This window comes from Cucumis sativus, chromosome 4, assembly GCF_000004075.3.
Source record: "Cucumis sativus cultivar 9930 chromosome 4, Cucumber_9930_V3, whole genome shotgun sequence".
Taxonomy (NCBI): Eukaryota; Viridiplantae; Streptophyta; class Magnoliopsida; order Cucurbitales; family Cucurbitaceae; genus Cucumis; species Cucumis sativus.
Window position 1 is genome coordinate 17,348,281 of NC_026658.2, and position 22,517 is coordinate 17,370,797.

A 22,517-nucleotide genomic window follows, 5' to 3' on the forward strand; every position below is an offset into this window, starting at 1 on the left:
GCCTCTATTTTTATACTCAAAGCTATATATATATATATATAGTATTAGGTGCATTACACATTTTCCCATCAAATTGTTCCGATCAAATTTTGACATAGTTACACATTGCTTTAATCTTTTTATGAAACATTTTAATTAATTATTTGAAGTGAGTGATGAAAGAGAATAGACATATGTATAGAAGTCACAACGATACTAAATCCGTTATGGCCCGTTTGTACTATGTTTATTTATTTCAATTTCTTTTTTATATAAACAACACAAAAAGAAACTAAACTTTTCACGTGTAGATTTTTGTATGAGTTAAACTAAGCTTACTTTACATATAAATTATTTATTTAAAAAATATATAATATATACCTATACTAAATATCAATAAAAATACACCTTAAGTTGAGTGAACTTGTGAATTTGGACAAAGTTATTAAACACTTAATTCGAGGGTTTAAATAGTTAATGATATGATGTATCGATAGTAAAATAATTACTTGTTGCCTAACATATTTTCAAACCCAATGAATGAAACAAATTAATCCTCCGCTATTACCATTATATTTTGACAAATATTTTAAACATGATACATGCAATGTTAATAGACCTAAGCTAGTTAATTTCACTCATATCTTTTATATTGATTTGTAGTATAAATAACTTGTATAGATTCAAAATCAATTAATTAAGGTTTGTTTTTGTTGGTTTACGGTTGACTTCACTAGTTAAAATTTTTAAAGGAGTTTTAAAATAACAATATCTAATTAAATAGATGATCTACAAAAGTTGTGACATAGTTACTAGTTAGGCTTTAATACTATATTGTGGTTGTGGAAGGTGAATCGGGAGGTCGCCTAACGAGAGGGTGACAAAAATATGGAAATTAAATCATGGTAAACATCAATACCATCAAATTAGGTATACGATCATTTCACATGACTGTAGATTTACGATTGGTGAAATGACCTTGTATGTCATGACGTGAGTTAACAATTTGTTTTCATTTGTTTTAAAGAACCTATTATTCTGATAGTTAAAACGTTTGAGAGAGAGCGATTGGTACAAAAGTCTCACAAAAGAAATTGCACAAACCTAATATGCTAAAAGCCGTGCAATTCTTAATTAAATTTTTCAAAGGAATTTTTCTGTATAGAATCAATAATTGAAGTAGAAAAATTAATCATTTAAAGAATTGAAGGAAAAGCAACGATGGTTGAAAGGAAAGCATATTTTATTTATTAGTTGAAGAGCCACATGTAGTTTGTTTCTTAATTTGGTATATTAAGCCCATAATTAATTATGGAAGTATAATTGCTCCACCTCAAACTCAATCACAATAATGTTGCGATCTAATGTAATGTTGATTTATAATACAAAATTCATCAATTCAATCTAACTCTCTTCTTGATCGTTTTATGTTTTGTGATTTTGTTTTTGTTGTGTTCTCAATTTCTTATTATATGCATTTCAACATCGTCTCTCAAATTTTCAGTAGTTGTGATTATATTTCAACGTTACGAACAATCCTTTAGGAACTTTTTGAATTGAAGTTTTGTAGTTGTTTGAGAATAAATGATGTCAGAATATACTACAATTGTTTTAATTAGTCTTGTTTCTATTGAGCTATAATATATTTCACATATACCCATATATATTTAACCATTTTACAAATACATATTTATTTATCTCCATTCAATATACACATATATTCAAGTGTATAATTGAAAGACAGTATACATTTAAAGTATGAATTAAATAACAATATATATTAAAACAACAATGGTAGACTGTATTAAATAGAAATTAAAATTTGTATATATGATAATACAATCAAAGCAGACCAAATATATATGATCTCAACATCCGAATATATAGATGATTTAAAATAAACCTTAAGGTATGTGGTTCTATTTCATTTTTAATTAATTAATTATTTAACTGTTTATTACGATTTAACTTAAATCTATTTCATTTTCTATTTATTGTTTAATGGTTAGTACTTACGATTCTGACTTTTTTAGTATCAATAAATTTGTGTGTTTTTAATTAAAATGTGAATGTAGTCTATAGGAGGTAAGTTATTAATGAGATTTATGAATTAGTAGTTAGTTATGAATTCAATCATTTTGCTATACTTTATAATTTTGAGATAGTTGCAAATGTAAGATTCAAAGCAATTAAACATATTTAAGTCCATGTTGATGTTGTAAATATTGATAGACTTGTAAATTTGGTTATATTTACTTTTTCTATTTTTAATTAGGTACGTATCAAAATTGTACGCTGTAATTTCCACTAATTATACCGTTTTATATGGAGCTAGGCCCATTAAGTAAAAAGAAGTTGGGCCTAAGAATCTGGGCTCAGGCTCAGGATTCTCGCGTTGTGTGCAGTTGTGGAGCATCCTCACCTGGCATGGTTCCTGTGATTTCGGGTGAGTTATTGGGGGTTGGTCGTCATTCTAAAGGCCGGAACTGCCGGCTGCCAGCTCCGGTCACCGGCCGACGTACATTATATTATCGAATTTTTCACAATCGATCGTTTCAGGAGTTGGAAAATCCCATCGCTTGATGTGAAATGGCCATTCCAGATGAAGACGACGAGTTCTTGGCTCAATTTCTCGAATCGGAGGTTCTCTCGGAGGTCTCCGACAAGGTTTCAACCTCTTTAATTTCTCTGTTCCTCCCATTTTATTTGTAGGGCTGGACTGGTTTGGGTTTAGGAAAATTGTATGCATATCGTTTGTTTCTCCAAATTTTTGTCATGTTCATGTCGATTTAGGGTGAATTACGTTGGATGGTGATGAATTTTAGTGCGTATATTTGTAGGAGGAGGGGAACGTGCAGGAGGAACCAAAGCCTAAGAGAGCTCGAATCGAACAGATTAGCCCTAACGAACAAAGAGAGGTAGTTTCTGTTACTAGTTCCTCCTCTCAATCCAAGGGCGTTGTTCCTGGGAGGATTGAGAGTGGAATTTTCAGTAAAATTCCTCCGGAGCTCTTCCGCCATATCCTCAAGTTTCTCTCATCAGAGGTATTGCGAACTGGGCTTTTCCCCTCTATTTTGTATGCTCCTTCTCCATTTTTGTTATTCACTTACCTGTGTCTTTTGGAGTAGGATCTGATTTCTTGTTCATTGGTTTGTCGATTTTTAAATTCTGCCGCGTCTGATGAATCATTGTGGCGCAGATTGTAAGTAATTGCATCTTATATATACTTATCCATCCGCGTTTAATCTCTATGCTATTCTTCAATGCTACCATTATGAAATTCTGCACCAAGGCAGTACCAGAAAATTTCCCGCTACTCTATTGATACTTTCACCTGGAATTTATGTGCAGATATTGTCTGCGTTGGGGTATGTTGCCCAGGACCAAGAAGTTGCGCCAATGTCCTTGGAAAAAACTTTATATTCAGGTTCTTCTTTCACTCTTTGTTAAGAAGTGATCCTAAATCCTGTTTCTTGACATGTAAGAAATGGCTTTAAATTCTTTGTCCTGATTGAAACAGAAAACATTTAAACTGAGGCATTCTTTTTGTTAGAAAGGAAAATTAAAATATGATAGTGATATTCTCGAAATTATAAGAAATCTAACACAATAAAATCTGTTGAGATTTGAATTCACTCTGAGAAACAAAGAGGTTGATATTGATTCTCTTAAGTCTCACATCATTCTTTGGATCTGGGAGTACTGATGGGGTTCCTACCTGTGCACTATTTTCATTTTCTAGGTTGATTTTATGCCCATCTTAAACTATGAACTACTGATCCCCCAATTTTGCTGTCATCCCAGCGTGACGAAGAAGATATGACTCAACTGGTTCGAGATTGCTCTTCTGAGTTTAAAGAGTACTACATCCAAATGCAAGCAGCAAAGAGAAGTCAAGCTCCTCTCCCTTCTCAGGTATCTGATTTTCTAATAAGCTTTGAACGATGGTAAATAATTGCCAATATAGTTTCTGTTTCCATGTCCTCTTGTTTAAATATAGGATTGAATAATGGTCTTTTTTAAATTTGTTTCTAGGTTTCTCCTAGGCTATATCCCTCCTGAGTCCTTATTTATTCTATTTTTCCGGTGACTAAAAAAACAATTGATCATTTGTAGGTGCAGGATGACCAAATAATTCTTGATAGGACCATGGCTGATCAAGTATCTACATGGAAGAGCAGCAGGGGCTTGACTGACAAGATAGTCCTAGATCACACTTGTTCTGGAGAAACATGTACATATTACCAAATTGGAGATGCATTTGTATGTGAAAAGACTGGACTTGTTCATGGTATGGTATTCTTATTTGATATTCTTCTATCTTTTATATCAATCAAATTTTGTTATATATTGGTCAGTAACTTTAGACATGTTTTTTTCCTAGTATGTGACGATACTTGCAGAGAAGTCATTATGGATCCCAATGATGAACAACTTGTCTGCACAATATCTGGACACTGCTTTGATACTCTACTTTTGCCAGATGCTATGGAACCAGATACTGTGAGTACTACAATCCTCGTTAAATTGTAACCAACATTGCACTGGTCTGATCTTCCTTCTGCTATCTAACAGTAATATTCTAACTTCCTATCAGAGGACTCACTACTGAAAATAGAGCAAGACTGTAAATAGGCTCTTCTATTACTTGTTCAGATTAAATAGGTGGATAGCAGCTATTTCGTAGCTGCTTTCTTGGTTGATGTTAGTTGAGGGCTTCTGATTTATAACCTCTTATACTGATCTCTAGATTGAGCTGCTATTGGCCTCTTCTTTATGTTTTGATACCCAAAGCTTAAACTGTTTGTGTTAGTATGATTCACAAGGTCCGGTATTTAGATATATGAAAAGATGCAAAGTTGCAAAGAATAACATTGCAAGAATTTAGAACTTAAGACCTCTTGAACTAACCTTGTTTCATCACTAGTGTTTAAATTATTAGATTATAACATCTAATTTATATGAGGTTTAATTTGAGGCAACCTTAGGCAGGTGATTTGGGGAAATGAGTCATAAAGTGCGCTTTTGTTTCCAAGTCTTGTGGATCAAACTAAATTGGAACCGTTTGATTCAAATTAATTTCGTAAAATGGAGGGAAATGGGGAAAAGGGTAATAGAAGAATTCAGTAACCTCTTGTTGGGCCCCGAGACAGATTCTAAGAACTAGGAGTTATGATTTGAGGAAGAAATGTGGAGGGGATGCAGCAGCATGAAACACATGAAATTTCAAAATGGAAATTTGAAAGATCAAACTTTAATGAAATCTAATTAATTACTTTATGAAAATGGGTGGGTGAGTGAGTCGGTTTGGTAACCTTGTTACAAATAGTCTGCGAAAGAATTAATTTTCTGTGGTAAATTGGGAACACTCCTCGAAGAAGGAAGCCTTGGGAGAAAGAAATTTTACATATGTTCAATACTTATTTGGCAACATTAAAGTTTGCTAATATTTTATTCATGTGGATTCTTAATAGTAATATTTTAGGTTAATATATTATTTTGATCCTTTCAATTGTAGTCTATGTACTTTTAAATGTTCAATTTTAGTTTACAGATTTTCAATAAATCTTAAATTTAGCCTTTTATTAGTTTATGTAGATTTTTCCATTACTTTTTACTTATTTAGCATTTTCACTACAAATTCTAAAAATATATTCAAATATTGTGTTTCTTTGACTGAAAAATTATTGTGATTATTTAATAAATTTCAATAGAAATTAACTTCAAGTGACCAAATGTAAGATTTGTTGAAAGTACAAGAACTAAAATTGAATATTTGGAAGTACAAGTGTACAAGGACTAAAATTAAACAAATTTCAAAATATAGTGACTGAAAGTGTATTTTAATCAATATTTTATAATTCTCTATGTCAAGTTATTGGTTAGAGTTTATGTAAATTAGAGACTTGAACACCTGGATGTGTTTACAATATATGCTCTATATGTATTGTTTATTTAGTTATCGGGTCTTGCTTAACTCAAGCCTTACCTTTTTATCGTCTCTCAACTTAGGCTTCTCATTTTGAAGTTTGCCCTGTGCTCTAAAAACATCGTATACACGCGCACACACCCATTGAAGCCTTATGGCTTAATATTGGGCAAAAGACATCAATTACATACACTAATATAATTAGATTTGCACTTCACAGCCAAACTTTTGCGATCCTAAGTAAGGTCGGTTGTGATACTTCTACATATTAGCTCCATAGATCTTACACCCATCCATTCATAGATCATGAAACCATGTACTGAACAAATGGGTCGAACGTGTAATGATACTGTTTGTTGTACAAAAGAGTTCTTACCTCTCTCCAAACCCTCCATCTCTTTGCAATTTATTTACGATAGTGATACTTTTAAATTGTTTTTGTTCTTTATTTCATAATTCTTGTACTATCGGATCCCTTCATGCACGTTTATGTGTTAATTGATTTATGTTAAAATTCATGTAATGGAATGTCGAACTTGCAGGAACAGCAACAAGCCGGTGGAACTGATGAGGCGGAACCATTCATGGGTTCAGGCCGTTTTGGTAAAAAAGATCATGATATTTCCTTTTTTTTTTTTTTACTCTGATTGTTTATAATACTTTGAAGAATGCCGTGACACCCTAGTTAAAGATATATATAGAATTATTAGGAGAATATTAATATGATTATTTGAAGAGGCATGTGAGCGAATAGCTCCTAAGTTCGTTAGGATTTTGAGTTTATAATTAGGATTTTGGTGGGATTTGCTTTGGAGAATATGGGAGGAACTTGCACGCCCCCTCTTGAAAGACTAGGTTATCTTGTTGCTTTCCTTATAAGATTACAACATATTTCCATATAATGTCATATTTAATTGTGCTTGTTAGGATGTATGGCTAACAAATTCATGTTAATGTAATGGCAGCTCGAGCTTACTTGTTGGGGTACAACTGTGCTGACGAAGCGGAGCTAGAAGCTACTTTGAGGTTTTGCTGATTTGGAACAGCAACAAGTTGGTTTGATTCAACACCTTCACTGCCTCACCTGTGTGTGTTGGCTTACATTAGTGAATTCCATTTCGTGTAGAAGTTTGTTAAACTAGGTTAACATATAAATATATATGTTATATATTTCTTTTATTTTAACTACTTTCTTACATTCAACTGCGGGTATGCCTCTCTCTCCCTCTCTCTCTCAAGTGTGCATATATATTGAAGAAATATGTCATCTTTTATATTACAATTCACTATGTGACCAAAACACAAGGATTAGTAGTGCACTGTAATATCTATCAGTTTCAAAATATATTTTGTAATCTTTTAGAATTTAAAATCTGAAAGGAAAACAGTAGTTTGGGGGTTGTTTATGTATACCTCATAACCTTGACTGATTTTAAGGGACTATCTAAGACAAACTATAAGAAAAAAACGAACTCTTACACCATGATAGTATGTATTTGTAATGTACATTATTCTAATTTAAGAAAGAAATTTAAGAAAGAAATTATGAGTGTCGAATAGTAAGTACGGTAGCAAATTGAAAGTTATAAATATTATTTACTATAGTTAATCGAGAATTTTTTAATAGTATTTACTTAAAGTTTGAGTTATTATAGATTTACATAATTTATAATTTTCATTCTAAACAGTCTCTTGATAATTTATTAAGATTTATGTTATTTTTACCATTAAACAAACTCATGATTACTGTAAAAGCCATACTCAAAACATAAAGAGCGAAAAAGTTTTCTTTTTTCATATTTGTTCTCGTGATAATTTAGTAATAGCAAACAGGAAAAGTCTGTTGAAAATAGTTGTTTACAAAAGAGGATATTTGAATAGCCGTCTGAACTGTGTAACACTGAATTGAGTATAAAACTATAAAAAGACTTTACTTATGGGGAATTGAGGCAATGAGTTTGTTTCAAAATAAAAATAAAAAAGATCAAATTCGTGGCAGATCCTCCAAATAGAGAAAAATATGTATTATATTCTTTCTGTTACGTCACAAGCTACATTGATTGAAGTTTACTAAACGAATATTGAATATTAATTAGCTCCAATTATAATGGCTTATGTGCCCAGCTTATGTGCCCAGCCTCAAGTGGGGGTGGACTCTAAAGCTTATTACTATTTAGAATGTGTCTTTGTTATACGATGATTACTATTTCCTACTTGTTTCCTTTCCATTAGAACCAATAGTCTGTTCTCCAAATGTTATTATAAATAATAACCCACTACTTCAAATACCTCAAGTTCTGTTGATCAGAGTGATATTTCTATCATTTATTAGAATAAACAAGAAATTGAAAAGTCAATAATGAGCAAATACTTGAGATGGGGCGCCATCAATGAAAATCACTTAATAAGGGTAAAGTTGAATATCATGTCATATTCTACCACGCTATGACAATAGATCAACACTGATAGTAGGGATGTTCCTCAATCAAAGAACCAAGTAATTCTCCTTCACCAACCCCCAATCGATTAATTATTTGTGTGTGCAATTTTCCATCATACTCCCATGTGTAATCTCATCAAATATAATCAGTAATAAAAATCAATTTAATCAAATTTTAGAGACATTACCTGCTAGAAACCAACGCCAGACAGCCCTCTTACTTTGAAAATGCTAAGCTCCAAAAAGGAATCTGGAAGGCTTCAAATCTTTGCTCATCCTTTAAGTTTAATGTACAGTACACGTCCATGGAGCCTAACAAATCCATTCATGAAGAACAAACTGATATTCATGATTATTTTGTAGTCAAGTCCCCAGATCCTGAATATATACAGTAAAAGATATACTAATGTCTTCTCTTCTTAACTCGATCGTGTTTATTTTTATCAGAATCATCTGATGAGTTATAATTCTTCCAGCCTTTGCTTCTACGGTGCCTGTTTGATTCAGAATCATCAGACAAATAAGCCTTCCTCGGTCTCGTTTTGCTACTTGAACGATAACTATCTAAGTGTAGGTCTTTTGATGAGGAATGTTTGGATCTGGTTTTATCACTTATTGGATGTCTCTCAAATCCGGAATCTTCAGAGGAGTGTGATTGATCTTTTCTACCTGATCTGTGTTCTAATTCAGAGTCCAGTTTTTTGTATGGATAAAAATCTCTGTGTTTCCTCCCTTTGTCATGCCTCTCAGAGTCTGAAATATCAGATGGGCTTGGTTCCGGGCAATATCGATCAGTAATATGAGACCGCTCAAAGTTGGAAACATCAGATGTATTTAATCGCTTCCTTCTATGCTTTTTAGACCTACGATGCGTTTTGGAGGCGGAATCATCAGACAAATATGAAATCTTATGCTTGTTCCTCCTTCTATCGCTATTGGACTCTGAGGTTTCAGAAACATCAGAAGTATTTAAATGCTTCCTTCTATGCTTTTTAGTCTTGTGATGCATTTTGGAGTCAGAATCATCGGACAAATGCGAAATCTTGTGCTTGTTTCTTCTATCTCGCCTATCAGACTCTGAAGTTTCTGAACTTGATTCACCATTGACTTGTTTCTTTCTTTTAGATTTATGTTTCTTCTTTGATATTCTCTCATCATCTTCTAGGTCCTTTTCTTTCCTACTAGAAGATGACTGAAGCTTTTTCCTTGAGCTTTGCCTTGAAAACTTATTTTTCTTGGGTTTGCTTGAAAAGTTGGACAGCAGTTCAGGGACGATACCGCCACAGCTGAGAAAGCCTACAAATTAGATGGGAAATAATAAGTTACGACACCCTAAATATATATATATATCATAAATAAAGCTTGTCATGGTGGAAAAAGCATCTACCTCCGTACTCATCAAATATGTCCTCAGCAACTATTTGCTGATTTGGATCATCTGGATTAAACCCTCCACGGGGAGGACTAATTCCTGGTTTCTGCTTCAACTCCCACTTTAGAGGCTGTAAATAATGAGAAAAGAAAGCACACAAGGAATTTTAAAAAAATGGTAGAATCAGAAATACCAATTGATTGTAAAGCAAAAGAAAAAGGCAACAAGTAATGACATTTTTCAGATAATTAGTGAAACTAAAAGATGACAACATCAATTTCAGCATATTGCAAATAGTATGCACAGTCTTATAATTTCTCAGTTACATGTAAATCAACAATATTAAACTAGGAAATAATGCAATGTAAGTTCCAGACTAAGCAGGGATCAAAACACTAGCCTCACTGGTCTCTGCATTGGCAAGTATGGTGGTTAGAGGGTCATCTCTTTTCAATCGACTTTCTTCATTTGGCATTATAGCGTCCTTCAACGGACATTCACGGTCACCACTTTGATGACCAAAAATTCCACATCTTACACATTTTACATTGCGCACTTCTACCCCAAAAGGTTTTACTCTTGCAAAAACACCTGTGTCCATCCTGAAAACAGACCCAAAAGAATTCCATAAATCTCTGATAACGAAAATCCTTATGTACAGGATTAAATCATTAAATATGAATCAAATTTAGACTACATAACCCAAAATTAACAGTAAATTTAATACATTACAAACATTAGACTGTTCATTGGCTACCTGGCAGCTCATCTCGTAGATAACGTTTTAAACTCTGATTCTACCTATGAGAACCCTCCAATATGTTTTGAAGTATAAGTGTAAAAAAGAACAGGCAGACATTCATTCCAAGGCACAACCAATCCATATAATAATGACATGAAGAAATTGATGTTGCATAAAATAAACTAAAAATCTATTTACAAATGTTCTTGAAAACCAATTTTCTACCTATAAAGTCAAAAGTTGATAAACAATTCATAGCATATTCTCAAGAATGAATATCATTTTCTCCTATTCAAGAACAAATAATCAGTTATAGACACTTTTTGCTTTTATGCTAAGTACTCAATAATTAATTTCATTCAAACATTAATTTCGTTCAAACTATGGACGGTGTTTGCAACAAACCAAGGTTGCACACAAAAGTAGAAAAAAAAGTTATTCTCATTAAAGCTCTGCACCTTATCAACTTACCTAGGAGCATTTTTCAATACTTCAAATTCTTCTTCAGTGGGCAACGCGCGCCCAAAAACATCTTTTGGCCTCGGTTTTTTACCAGGCTCCCTACCCACGGTGCTTGATGATTCCGGTGGCCTGCAAGAGGAAGAGAAATCTTACTACCTTCAAGGGGAGGAAAACACTTCAAATCATGCCCATTGATATTTGTTTTCCACTTCCATAAGAAGAACAAGAGCTAATTCATAAACATGATATAGGTGAAGTACCTTGCATTTCCAGAGCTATCCTTGGGCAGATCCTGAGAGGGGTTATCTCCCTCTTGTTTCTTCCTGTCATCAGCAATCTCTGCAGCTTTCGCACTTTCAGCATTGTAACCAGGAGGTCGTACGTACATGAAACTAACCGCTTTCATCATCTCCAACTAATCATCAAACAAAGGTTTCAGAGTCCATGGCCAAAATTCTCCATAAATAATAAGCAAAGAAAGTTCGTCAGTTAATAAATGGAAGGAAATTTATCGACTACTATATAGCGGTTCTCGTAAAAAAACTACAAAAGCTGTCCTCGGAATCGAAGAGTCGACAGAACAACGTTGGGAGAACCATTTGAATCATGCCAACATCATCTTTAAGATCGAGCTTCGCATAGCAACTGTCAATAGCGGAGTTCTTTTGTTCCAGAAAATATATAGATATGAAACTTAAAAGAATTGAGAAAGCCATTCTCACAAAAATCTAACTAAAAAAAATATAGGAAAAACGCTCTCCAATTTGCTTCATAAGAAACCAGAAAGTTGAAGGACGAATGAAAAGTGAGTTCAAAATTACTAAATGTCACTTACCTATACACACTTCACAAAAATAGGAAATGAGAACTGCTTCAAATCAAAGTGTATATGTCAGAGAGCGAAGAAAAGATGGATAAAAACCTTTTCCTTCTCTTTCTTGGAGACCAGAGCAGTCTGGCGAAAGAACTCCTGCTCTTGAGCATACTGAAAACAGAAAAATTTACAGATTTCAAAAGAAAACGAAGAAGTAAAATCTCTTGAGTTCGAAACAATATAAATGAAGCATATAATTGACCTCGCGAGCAACTTCCTCGGTGCGCTTCTCTCGCTGTGAGTGAGTCTGCTCGGCGATCCATTTCCTGCGCTGATTAGGGTACGAGAGAGGATGCCATGGCTTTTGGTTGAGATAGGAATGGCTCCAGGCGGTGCCGGCTTTAGTCTTGTAATCGACTTCGCCGGATCCAGCTTTGTCGGAGAACCTTTTACTCAGCCTAATCCCTCCTCCTTCTTCGCCGTCCATTATCCGTCGTCGTGGTGGCCGCCGTAAATTCCACGCTTCGTCGTCCGACCACAAATTTGATAGTTCGGCGGTTCGCCTATTTCTTCGCCGTGCTTTTCAAGTTCAATCTAAACTGGGTATGTGGCCCATTGACTTAATTTGAGCTCAATAGTTCATGGGCCTAAGCCGAGTAATAAGCAATTTGGGCCCAAAAATGGGCCTGTGGTCTATTCATTACCAATTCAGCCTTTTTTCATTTAGAGGACAAAACTCAGTCCCAAGCATATAGTTGTGATTAGATAATTGTAATAAGAATAAGAATAACAAATTGGAGATCGTTATTACAATGGGCCATAATTTTGCATGTATGGCTTACAAGATCTGTACAACTTAAGCATGCAAATTTTATAGGGGAATTGGATGAATTGGCAAATTTAGAGGGGTGTCCTTGATCTTTAACAAAAAAAAAAGAAAAAACAGATAAAAAGTTCTAAAGCAGTTCTTATGACTTGTGCATACCACGTTTTATCAATATGCCTTATTTGACCTAGATATGGTCAAATTTTATCAAAATGCTTCATTTGATCTTGATATGATCGTATGTCTGACTTTTCAATTACTTTATAATTTGTTCGAATATAATGTAAGTGAAATTGTTGAAATGAGATCATGCATCAATTTTGTACAAAGATATTCATATATTCTCTAACAAGAAGTATCAGATATGTGTGACTTGAGAGAAATGTGTCATAGTTTGCTCGAGTTGAATCGAGTTGAATTTTGAGTCATTTATTTTGTACTACATTTGATTTTATTGATTTTACAGAATACGATTTGATTTATTTTATTTTTATTGTTGTTGTTATTATTATTATTATTATTATTATTATATAAATCCCGTTTTTTATTTTTTATATTTACCAACTTGAAGATTAATCTTTTTTTCCAAAAATAACAAAAAATCTCATTACCAACCTTTACTGAAAAAAAAGGTAAAAATTTGGTTTGTTTGATTGTCTGTCTAACTCACTCAATATCAGAATCTTGATCCATCTGATTTTGAAGCACCTCAGCCTTACAAAGAATGGTGTTGAACTAAAAAATTTGAAACCTTCAAAATTTTTAGTCTTATTGATTGGATGGCTTGGCATTCTTCCATCTTTTCTTCGGCTTCTTCTTCAAGCATTTTCCTGGATACAATTCGATATCTGACCTGCCAATAGAGATTATCATTTTCAGTATATGCTATCTTTCACTATATGGTAAAAATTAATGTCTTAAAATTATTATCTCAAATATTGATGAGGCGGAAAGAAATTACCTAATTGCTTTTTCAAGAAGTGGCTGTTCTTTGTTAATCATGTGGAGATGTCTTTGCCAAGACAAAAAAATTTAAGGGATAAGTGGCAAACAAGAATTCAAGCTTAAATCCCACCGGGAATTGCCTATTCTACACCACCTTTCAAATATTTGAGAGCTCCTTCTGATTGCAGAACCATAAAACGACAGCACAAGAAGCCATACCGAGCTCGCAACCCTACTTGAACAGGACCTGTCTTAAAAGTTGTACAATAGTGTTCTTCAGTTCTAAGAGGGTATACCAAACGCAATGGTTTCTCTTCATACAGTATAATTTCATCAAACCTATGAGATGCAATACCTGATTTGGCTGCTTGATCCAATTTTCTCGGTGATAAGTTAACAGAAACCAACCAGCATTCATATTACATTAGATTTAGATCCAATGCTATACAAGATATCTATAAGTTTTGAAGCCTTAGCTTGATCATTCTTCAAACTTCCACAAATATTCTCATTCCCACTATCCTTGCTACCTCCGTTACCGAGGGAAGGAAAAGCACTAGATTTACCTTTATTCATGAAGGAATCATGTTTTGCAGCAAATGCCAATGTTGACAATAGTGCCTTCTGAGCTGATTTTGGTGTTCCTTTACTAATGCTAGAAGCTAAGATATCAGAAAATTGACCTGAAGAAATTGGTGTACCTGGAGGCCTCAATAATACTGCACTTAAGCCTTCATGCTTATCCCACACATTTCCCTTATTCTGTACAAATAAATCAGTACCTGCTTTCAAGTTGGAAGACGAGCTAACCATTTCGTTAGAAGCATAATTTCCAATGGGAGACAAGAAGTTCGTCTGTTTGGGTGTTGTCATTTGCACTTTCTTCAGTGGCTCATTGGAATCATGACCAGTTTTGGAAACATCTTGAATCAGATTACCAGATGAGATAGAATCCCCATTGTCGCTTGAAGGAGTAGCTAAGTTCTCACGGTTAGAGTGTAATAAAGTTTTACCAAACGATAAAAAATTTATCCCCTTTGGTGCTGTGTTCAGCTGAATCTTCCCCAAGCTTTCATTTGATTTTTCTACCGAACAAACCCCGCTTTGAGCTAACACATTTCCACATTCCACATTATCATTCTTCACCTGAGAAGAAATGTCCGATGACTTCCCAAAAGAGAGAAACTTAATTCCATTAGGCGGTGGTCCAGTCATTTTCTTCAGCAGAGCTCCTCCCAGTGGAGTTCTATTGCAAGAAGTTCCTGTGGAGTTGGGTACATTAACAAGAATTTGCTTAAGGCGACCACTCATATTTGATTGCTTTTGAGTGTCCAAACTATCTGTTATTCCTGGGGGTTTGGATTCGGTTTTCAAATTCGGTGTACTAGTTGACTCTTGTGGCAAAATCTGTAACAGATCAGCAAAATATTAATCGACCATAATGCACCTAGACTAATAAAACCAAAAATATAAGTAATCACATTTGAAAATGCAAAATGTATACCTTGTGTGAAAACATACAAGTATCCCCTCTAGGGCATGAACCGTTGGAAACAAAATTGGTACAAGAATACTTGGACAACTGATGATCAAATGGACAGTCACCACCTTTCATACATGAATGGCGTGCAAAATAACTACATGGCTGCAAGATCAATATGATTAATTTAGACAGAAATTTCAGCCGAAGTAGGGAATATGTATACATAGAGAGAGATCATTTTTTAAAACAAACAATATATAGTCATTCCTGATTCCCCAAAAATAACCGAAGCGTGATAATTGACATGTTTATATTTTGGAAATAATCAAGGTAAAAGCTACTTAAGAACCTAACTGGGAACAAAGCTTTAGTTAAAGCAAACCATTCCAAAAATCAGGTAAAATAAGTTAGAGTAACCTAAAGCAACAAACATGTGTCAAGAACCAGAACTTACGGTGGATTTCGTCAACGGAGTTGTATCATGAGAAAATTTACACTTGTCACCCTGGAAAATAAAAGGTGAATGGTCATATAAGTATGATCCAAAAATGACGACCTATAACAAAGCAAATAAAAAATTAATTACACAACCTCTTGGCACCTCCCCTTAACATAATGACGACAGTATACTACGGGTTTCGGCACTGTTACTGGATGTAGCTTCAACCTTTTGACACCAGCTTTTCTGTTCTTCTCAGCCCGCTTTTTCCTTTTTTGTATCTTGAGGATGTGTCATTGTCATAGTGAGTTAGAATAAATATTTAAAAAACTCACCACAGAAACACATGAATACAATGAAAAAGAAATATCGCCATAGATAACTAAAGGAAATCAGACATTTCAAAACAATAGAAACATGAAAGAAGTAATAATACCTTTTTCCTTTCTTTTTTCCCTTCTGATAATGAACCACGTTTTTTCTTATTGCCAGCCCCAGTTTCCTGACATGGAATATTTTTAGAACAAAAATATTGACTGAATTTTGATAATTTATCACAATTGACCAGACAAAGCCACATAGTTCACGATGGAAGAGATTGTCAATGTCCAAGAATGAAAATTGAATGCCTGTTGACAATTATCAAAATTCCAATCTTAAACAAAATTATAATGAAAGTGAGAACCAGCAATTGATGGAAGAAGGGAAAGGAGAAAAAAAAATTGTCGGAGAAAAAAGTAAATCGTAATCAGTAATTACATATTAATCAAAACATTTTCCATCAGAAAGAACTTGTGGTTGTGTAACTTAAATGAGGAAGGTGTAGATTTTTTTATACAAATTACTATCACATATTTACATACATGTTACTATGCTAAAACCATAGTAGTTATCTTATGCCAAAAAAATCCCTCCTCTTAAATTCTTGATACTATATATCATAGTAATATATAATGCCATCAGAAAATATTGTATTGGTGAATGTATGCATGATACAGTAAAAAAGCTATGAACATAGAGATTAATGCAACGATGTTAACTTGAAATTACATAGCAGTACCTTTTCTACAGATACAGTTAGTTTCCTTCCAGTGGCATATTCTTCTGGAATTTGGCTGCAAAGGACTTGATTACTAAAACGGGCTGTAAAAGAATCTACATCCTTTTTTATTCCACTGTCCTTTCCAGTATATCCTCTTTCTTCTAAGATAAAATCACTCTCATCTTCATTTGTACTGGTCACCCTGTTTTCTGAAACAATGCTTTTATATTTACACGCATCCATGCTACTTTTGTCTTGTTTGGATTTGAATTCTTCTCTATTCTCATGACTTGCATACACGGCTTTGTCAAAGAAAAAGGAAACAGGCTTGTTTGCTTCTCCGTTAGCTTGAATCAAAGGTAGCTTACTTCTATTCATTGTCTCTTTTGAAATTTGAATACCAAAAACCTTCTCAGTTAAAACAGCTGGATCTTCTGAAATTTCATTTGTTTCACCACAAATTTCGCCCTCCTCGATGTCTCCATTTTCAGTCATATATTTGTCCATTTCTATAGCTTCAGGCAGCATTGTGTGCTCTACTTTGGAGGTAACAATGTCCACGGTAATAGCTTTATCTTCGCTATTCTTACACTGTTCATAAATCCCACGAGGTATCTCTTTATCCATAGATGAAGGATTTGTCCCAAAATCATTTTCACTACATTGTTCTTTGTCGTCCACATCCATGACCTCAACAATACTAGAAATGTAAGATTTTTCCCTCTCTAAATCAGGCTTGCAAACTATGCTCTCAGATTTTAATTCTTTTGGATGACTTTCACTCAATTTTTGCATGTCCTTATCTACAATTGAAAGTATGTTTTCTTGGTTTTCCTCCTCCTGTTTAGAAGCTTCCTGAATCATGTGGCCATCTAGTGACAATAAGGTCCCAGAAGGTTTCGGAACTATGCTTACAGCATCTTCTTCCTCCATAACTTGTTGATGTTCAACAATTTCTTCCTGAAGATTTTCAGGCGATATTTGATCATTTCCACCATTTGTCTGAATTGAAGTCCTCACGTTGCTACAACTGTTGTCATCAACAAGCATCATATTTCCTTCCACGATATGCTCTGCCTCTGCCTCGTTTGTTTGATTTTCCTCATAAACACAATGATTATCTTCAGACCTAGCCTCGAGAGTTCTCCTTTGATCACTCACATTATCTCTTCTTTCAACTATTGGCATATCTTTTATGAAATCCATGACTTTAGAATCCTGGGCACTTTTATCTTCAACCACTGACGCCTTTTCTATAGGCAAATCTCCAGTTTCTACTCTCACAGAATCTTTAATGACTTCCTGGCATGATGGTTCTACAGTTGCCTGCCTCATGTTGCTGCAATAAGCTGTTGCACAGTCAAAAGCATGAAACAGTCACAAAAAAAATAGGGCAAAGCACAAAGAAAACCTCAAATAAGATTAGCAGTTAGGTCACCATTCAAAAAGCATTTCCAGCTCTATTGAGTTGGCTGACATGCATATAAATGAGAAGTTTGACACTTCATCAAACATTGCTGTATCAAATATCAAAACCCTTTCGTTCAACAATTCCATACAAACTTTTAACTTTGTAAGACCAGGCGGCACAAATAATTTCATACAAAAAAGTTTTTAAGTTATTGAGAGTTCATCAAAATAAAATTTAAAACAAGAGATTTTCGGAATAAGAGGTTCCGCAGCATGTGTTTGAAACAAGAGATTTCCGAGCACTACAAATTGATTTTCTGAAACTTTTGCGCCATGCTGTTTCAATTGAATTTGTTCCAAAATTACACATGTCATCAAATATATAGAATAATTGCAAAGAGATTTTTTTTATGAATACCAGCTCTTAATTGTTGAGGATCAAATTCAGTTGCCAGAGAGACGTCCGCATTCTCGCAAAAGGGCGAAAGGATTCGTACCAGTGTATGGTAAGTCTCGCTCATTCGACGGTGAGGTGGAAACAATAGTTTTGATTCAACTAACTTCGGGACTTCCTCCATTAAAGAATCTTTATATCAAAACCTTTGAAGAAATTTCAACCGAAGCACCTACCAGAAAAGGGTGCATGGCTTAAATATGATTCATGGATAACCATAGAATATGCTATTTAGAAATAAATCCACGTCCTTTGGGATTCTCCAAACTTACTTTTATGGTATGAACTTAAATCTTTACAACTTACACAGTTCAGCAGAAACAATATATTACAAACAATTTCTAGGTCAAACTATAAAAAAAATTTCTTGATGTCTTGTGCCAGAACGCTAAATTTCACTTTACTCATAACTATTACATGATATGTCATCTGAAAACATTTTGAAAACAAAGATAAATACAAAAATAACTATAACTATCAACCAATTCCTATATCAAGCTTTGAAATTCATTTTCCTTCAAACCTTTTGTAAATAAAAATACAAATCATTGCAAAAGTTTCGGTCAAAACTTTGCTACACATGGTACTTTCAAAATCAAAGCCTTTCAAGCAAATAAAACTTCAAAACTAAACTTTTCAAGCCAAAACTTTCAAATAGTCGTTCAACAAAACCAAAATATTCAAATAAATTTGAAATGCTTTCAAATACAAATCTTTCAATCGGTCTATACTTTCAATCAACCAATGCTTCAATACAAACAGACCTTTCAGTCATTCAATACTTTCAAAGACAGAGTAAGAAGGATGCATAGTTAAAATATCTTGATAACAACAGTCATTCAGTCAGTGATATTGATTAACAATCGACTAGAACAATAGTCAAATTACTTGATCGTGAGGCCAACGGCCATGTGAGTGCAACACATGCATCAATCTTCATTCTGAGCAATGTCAAACCACAAAAAAATGTCTTCTTACAAATAAGCTTCAATCAGACCATATATCATCATTTCCAAATTTGGCTACAACAAATAAGCATATAATTTTGAAAAAATAACGGAAACTTGGCATATCCGAATAGTCCCCATTGAATCATTCATAAACATTTGAAATAAAACAAGTAGTCTCAAATAGAGTAGCAGAACTCATCAGATCAAATCATACGAACTTCCAAAAGTTTTCAGGAGTACAAAAACCAAAACAGAAAAATTTTCAATTCAAAATCAGATAACACTTACGACTATTGTTTAAAGCAATCTCACATACTTTTAGTTGACAAAATCAACTATATATACAAAACACTTTCAGTTGATTCAAAAATCATATAAAAGCATAATTTCAAACATCCAAAACACACTTTCAACCAATTATTGTCACAGCAGTCAAAACATATCTTAGTCAAAAATTGATATTACGTGGAAGCCACTTACCTCGATCAACAATCCAATGATTCCCAATTCCAAAATCCACTCCTTGGACAAACATCAACTTTCAGAAAGCCTAAACAATAAACATGGAGTTTAAATGTTAAAACTTGTTCAAAACCTTAATCGACAACGAGATATTTTTCAACAAAAACACTCTTATCCAAAATCCACCATAAACCTGAATTGATAAACTACAACCAGCAAACTTTCACAAGTCAAAGACTGATCTAATACACTTCAAACTATTTTAGAGTAAGAATATTATTGATCTAGTACACTTCAAGCAATCCAAACTAGTCCGAAATGTGTTCAACCTTGCTGAAACTTAATGGAATAGTTAAGAATTTACCAAAACATCATTCAAACACTTAAATCCGATTCAAAATAAGAATTAAAGCAATAATCCTTACCGAATGTTACCGAAAAGGCTCTAATCCTTCTAGTTGATGTCCGAAAACGTGCGAACTACGTTATGGGTCCGCTAATTTGAAGCTCTCCTAAATTAGAAAAGCGCTGCTGCAAAACACCTAGTCGTCGAAAACGTGTTGCACAACTTGTTGTTCACGCTGGAGTCTCAAACGGAGAAGAAACGATGGTTCGAAAGCCTAGACGAAGCCGTTAGGAGTGGTGCTCACAATGCAAGTCAGTGATGCTGGATTGTCGGCGACTCGCCGGAGAGAAAGACCGAGAAAAGGCGGCAGTTTGAGGGGAAGAAAGACTTTCCCCATATTTAATTTTATTTTGGAAAAATGACTTAACGGAATGCTGATTGGATTAATCTGCACAAATAACCATACGAGGGTCCATGTCATTGGTAAAAATAGTCATATATGATAATGGTATGATATCAATAATTACTTCTCATATCTTTAATATAAAAAAAAAATGGTATCAACGATTTTTTCTAAATGCTTTAAAGTATAAATTAAACATATAATTAACAGGAAAAAAACACTTTTTGGCGTAGAATATTTACATTTTATTTCTGATATTTTAAATTAGCCAATTTAGTCCCCCAAATTTTACACTGTCGTTCAATAAAAAAATGAAATCAATATTGAGGTTTTTGGGTGTGATTGTTATATGTGTTCATGCATATTGGGTGTGGATGTTAAGTTGGGATTTGGTTTTAGGGTCATTGAATAATGGGGAGAGAGAATGTGTTTTAAGAGCCCTTTTTTCATGATCACCAACTTCTCAAGAAAAGTGGGTAATGCCCCCATTTAAATTCTCCTAATTTTGTGAGAGATTTCATTCAAACTTTTAACGTTCTAAACAATATCTTGTTTAAGCTCTCAAATATGTCAAAGATGAGTTGTGAGAGCTCAGTGATGCTCGATCGTGCACGTGCAAGGCGTGTTCCAACACCTGGGACAGCAACTATCCTTGCACTGGGCAAGGCATTTCCCAGCCAACTTGTTCCTCAAGAGTGCTTGGTTGAGGGTTACATTCGTGATACAAAATGCATAGATGCGACTATCAAGGAAAAATTGGAGCGTTTATGTAAACAAATAATTCATTTTTTTGTTTGAAGATACTGATAAACTATTTTGTAATTGCTTTCAAATGTCATTTAGCAGCAACATTAAGAGATTGAAGCTAAGCTATCTTTATTTTCATTTCAGGCAAAACAACCACTGTGAGGACAAGATACACTGTCATGTGTAAAGAGATCTTAGATAAGTATCCTGAGCTTGTAACAGAGGGCTCACCCACCATTCGACAGAGGTTGGAAATTGCTAACTCTGCAGTTGTTGAGATGGCCACTGAAGCTAGCAAAGCCTGCATTAAGGAATGGGGTAGATCGGTTGAAGATATCACCCACATTGTCTACGTTTCTTCTAGTGAAATTCGCCTACCTGGTGGAGATCTTTACATTGCCAATCAACTTGGTTTGAAGAATGATGTCGGCCGAGTAATGCTATATTTTCTAGGTTGTTATGGTGGTGTTACTGGACTCAGGGTTGCTAAAGACATAGCAGAAAACAATCCAGGAAGTCGAGTTTTATTAACGACTTCCGAGACTACAATACTCGGATTTCGTCCTCCGAACAATGCACGCCCATACGATCTTGTTGGGGCTGCACTTTTTGGTGACGGAGCTGCGGCGGTGATCATTGGAGCAGACCCTGTGTTGGGGCAAGAATCTCCTTTCATGGAGCTGAACTGTGCCATCCAACAATTCTTGCCAGACACCCAAAACGTAATCAATGGCAAGCTTTCTGAGGAGGGTATAAGTTTCAAACTTGGTAGAGACCTTCCACAGAGAATAGATGACAACATAGAAGGTTTCTGCAGAAAGCTGATGGAAAAGAGAAATCTAGTGAATTTTAATGACTTGTTTTGGGCAGTTCACCCTGGTGGCCCTGCAATTCTCAATAAACTAGAGAACACTTTAAGGTTGAAAAGTGAGAAGCTTGAATGCAGCAGAAAGGCCTTAATGGACTATGGAAATGTTAGCAGCAACACCATATTTTATGTCATTGAGAATATGAGAGAAAATTTGAAGAGGGAGGATGGGGAAGAATGGGGTTTGGCTTTGGCATTTGGACCAGGCATTACTTTTGAAGGCATTCTCATTCGTAGCCTCTGATTTCTCTAGCCCTGTCATATGTTTTGTGATATGGGGAACTTCCAGGAAACAAAAATACTTCTTAACTTTACTATAATTGAAAGCATGTTTAGGTTTTGGATTATAAAATGTTCATTTTGAATTTGAAAACTACATTGGATTGTTGAATGAAGAGCAAGTG

The 22,517-nt window shown here is 34.4% G+C and overlaps 4 protein-coding genes across 11 annotated transcripts; 2 read left to right on the forward strand and 2 right to left on the reverse strand.

Annotated features, from left to right (window-relative positions):
• Positions 1-2,352: 2,352 nt before the first annotated feature.
• Positions 2,353-7,208, forward strand: LOC101203483 (F-box protein SKIP31). Of its 3 annotated transcripts, XM_031884823.1 has the most exons (10): positions 2,353-2,425; positions 2,539-2,646; positions 2,820-3,023; positions 3,108-3,181; positions 3,331-3,406; positions 3,784-3,894; positions 4,096-4,270; positions 4,364-4,482; positions 6,451-6,511; positions 6,874-7,208. In XM_031884823.1, exons 2-10 carry the CDS (start codon positions 2,569-2,571, stop codon positions 6,942-6,944), a joined length of 969 nt encoding a protein of 322 aa, XP_031740683.1. In that variant the 5' UTR covers positions 2,353-2,425; positions 2,539-2,568; the 3' UTR covers positions 6,945-7,208. The 3 variants fall into 3 exon arrangements, with proteins under 3 accessions (XP_031740683.1, XP_031740684.1, XP_011653768.1); XM_031884824.1 differs by having other exon boundaries at positions 2,401-2,646; positions 2,820-3,055; positions 3,179-3,181; XM_011655466.2 differs by having other exon boundaries at positions 2,401-2,646.
• A 1,060-nt stretch (positions 7,209-8,268) lies between these two features.
• On the reverse strand, positions 8,269-12,345 carry LOC101220048 (uncharacterized zinc finger CCHC domain-containing protein At4g19190). 2 transcript variants are annotated; one of them, XM_004142660.3, is made up of 7 exons: positions 12,001-12,345; positions 11,847-11,909; positions 11,185-11,339; positions 10,934-11,053; positions 10,121-10,322; positions 9,736-9,850; positions 8,269-9,644 (listed from the first exon to the last, which is right to left on the reverse strand). In XM_004142660.3, the coding sequence occupies exons 1-7, from the start codon at positions 12,223-12,225 to the stop codon at positions 8,752-8,754; spliced, it is 1,773 nt and encodes a 590-aa protein (XP_004142708.1). In that variant the 5' UTR covers positions 12,226-12,345; the 3' UTR covers positions 8,269-8,751. The 2 variants fall into 2 exon arrangements, with proteins under 2 accessions (XP_004142708.1, XP_031740391.1); XM_031884531.1 differs by lacking the exon at positions 12,001-12,345 and having other exon boundaries at positions 11,760-11,898.
• A 797-nt stretch (positions 12,346-13,142) lies between these two features.
• Positions 13,143-20,543, reverse strand: LOC105435258 (zinc finger CCCH domain-containing protein 65). 5 transcript variants are annotated; one of them, XM_011655469.2, is made up of 10 exons: positions 20,175-20,543; positions 19,768-19,837; positions 18,302-18,509; positions 16,492-17,822; positions 15,868-15,933; positions 15,584-15,712; positions 15,447-15,497; positions 15,014-15,154; positions 13,526-14,916; positions 13,143-13,412 (listed from the first exon to the last, which is right to left on the reverse strand). In XM_011655469.2, exons 3-9 carry the CDS (start codon positions 18,459-18,461, stop codon positions 13,924-13,926), a joined length of 2,871 nt encoding a protein of 956 aa, XP_011653771.1. In that variant the 5' UTR covers positions 18,462-18,509; positions 19,768-19,837; positions 20,175-20,543; the 3' UTR covers positions 13,143-13,412; positions 13,526-13,923. The 5 variants fall into 5 exon arrangements, with proteins under 5 accessions (XP_011653771.1, XP_011653770.1, XP_031739662.1 ...); XM_011655468.2 differs by having other exon boundaries at positions 13,143-13,417; XM_031883802.1 differs by lacking the exons at positions 19,768-19,837; positions 20,175-20,543 and having other exon boundaries at positions 13,143-13,417; positions 16,492-17,812; positions 18,381-18,511.
• A 435-nt stretch (positions 20,544-20,978) lies between these two features.
• LOC101203006 (type III polyketide synthase A) lies at positions 20,979-22,498 on the forward strand. The gene is made up of 2 exons (XM_004142596.3): positions 20,979-21,267; positions 21,390-22,498. The coding sequence occupies exons 1-2, from the start codon at positions 21,066-21,068 to the stop codon at positions 22,355-22,357; spliced, it is 1,170 nt and encodes a 389-aa protein (XP_004142644.1). The 5' UTR covers positions 20,979-21,065; the 3' UTR covers positions 22,358-22,498.
• The last annotated feature ends 19 nt before the right edge of the window (positions 22,499-22,517 follow it).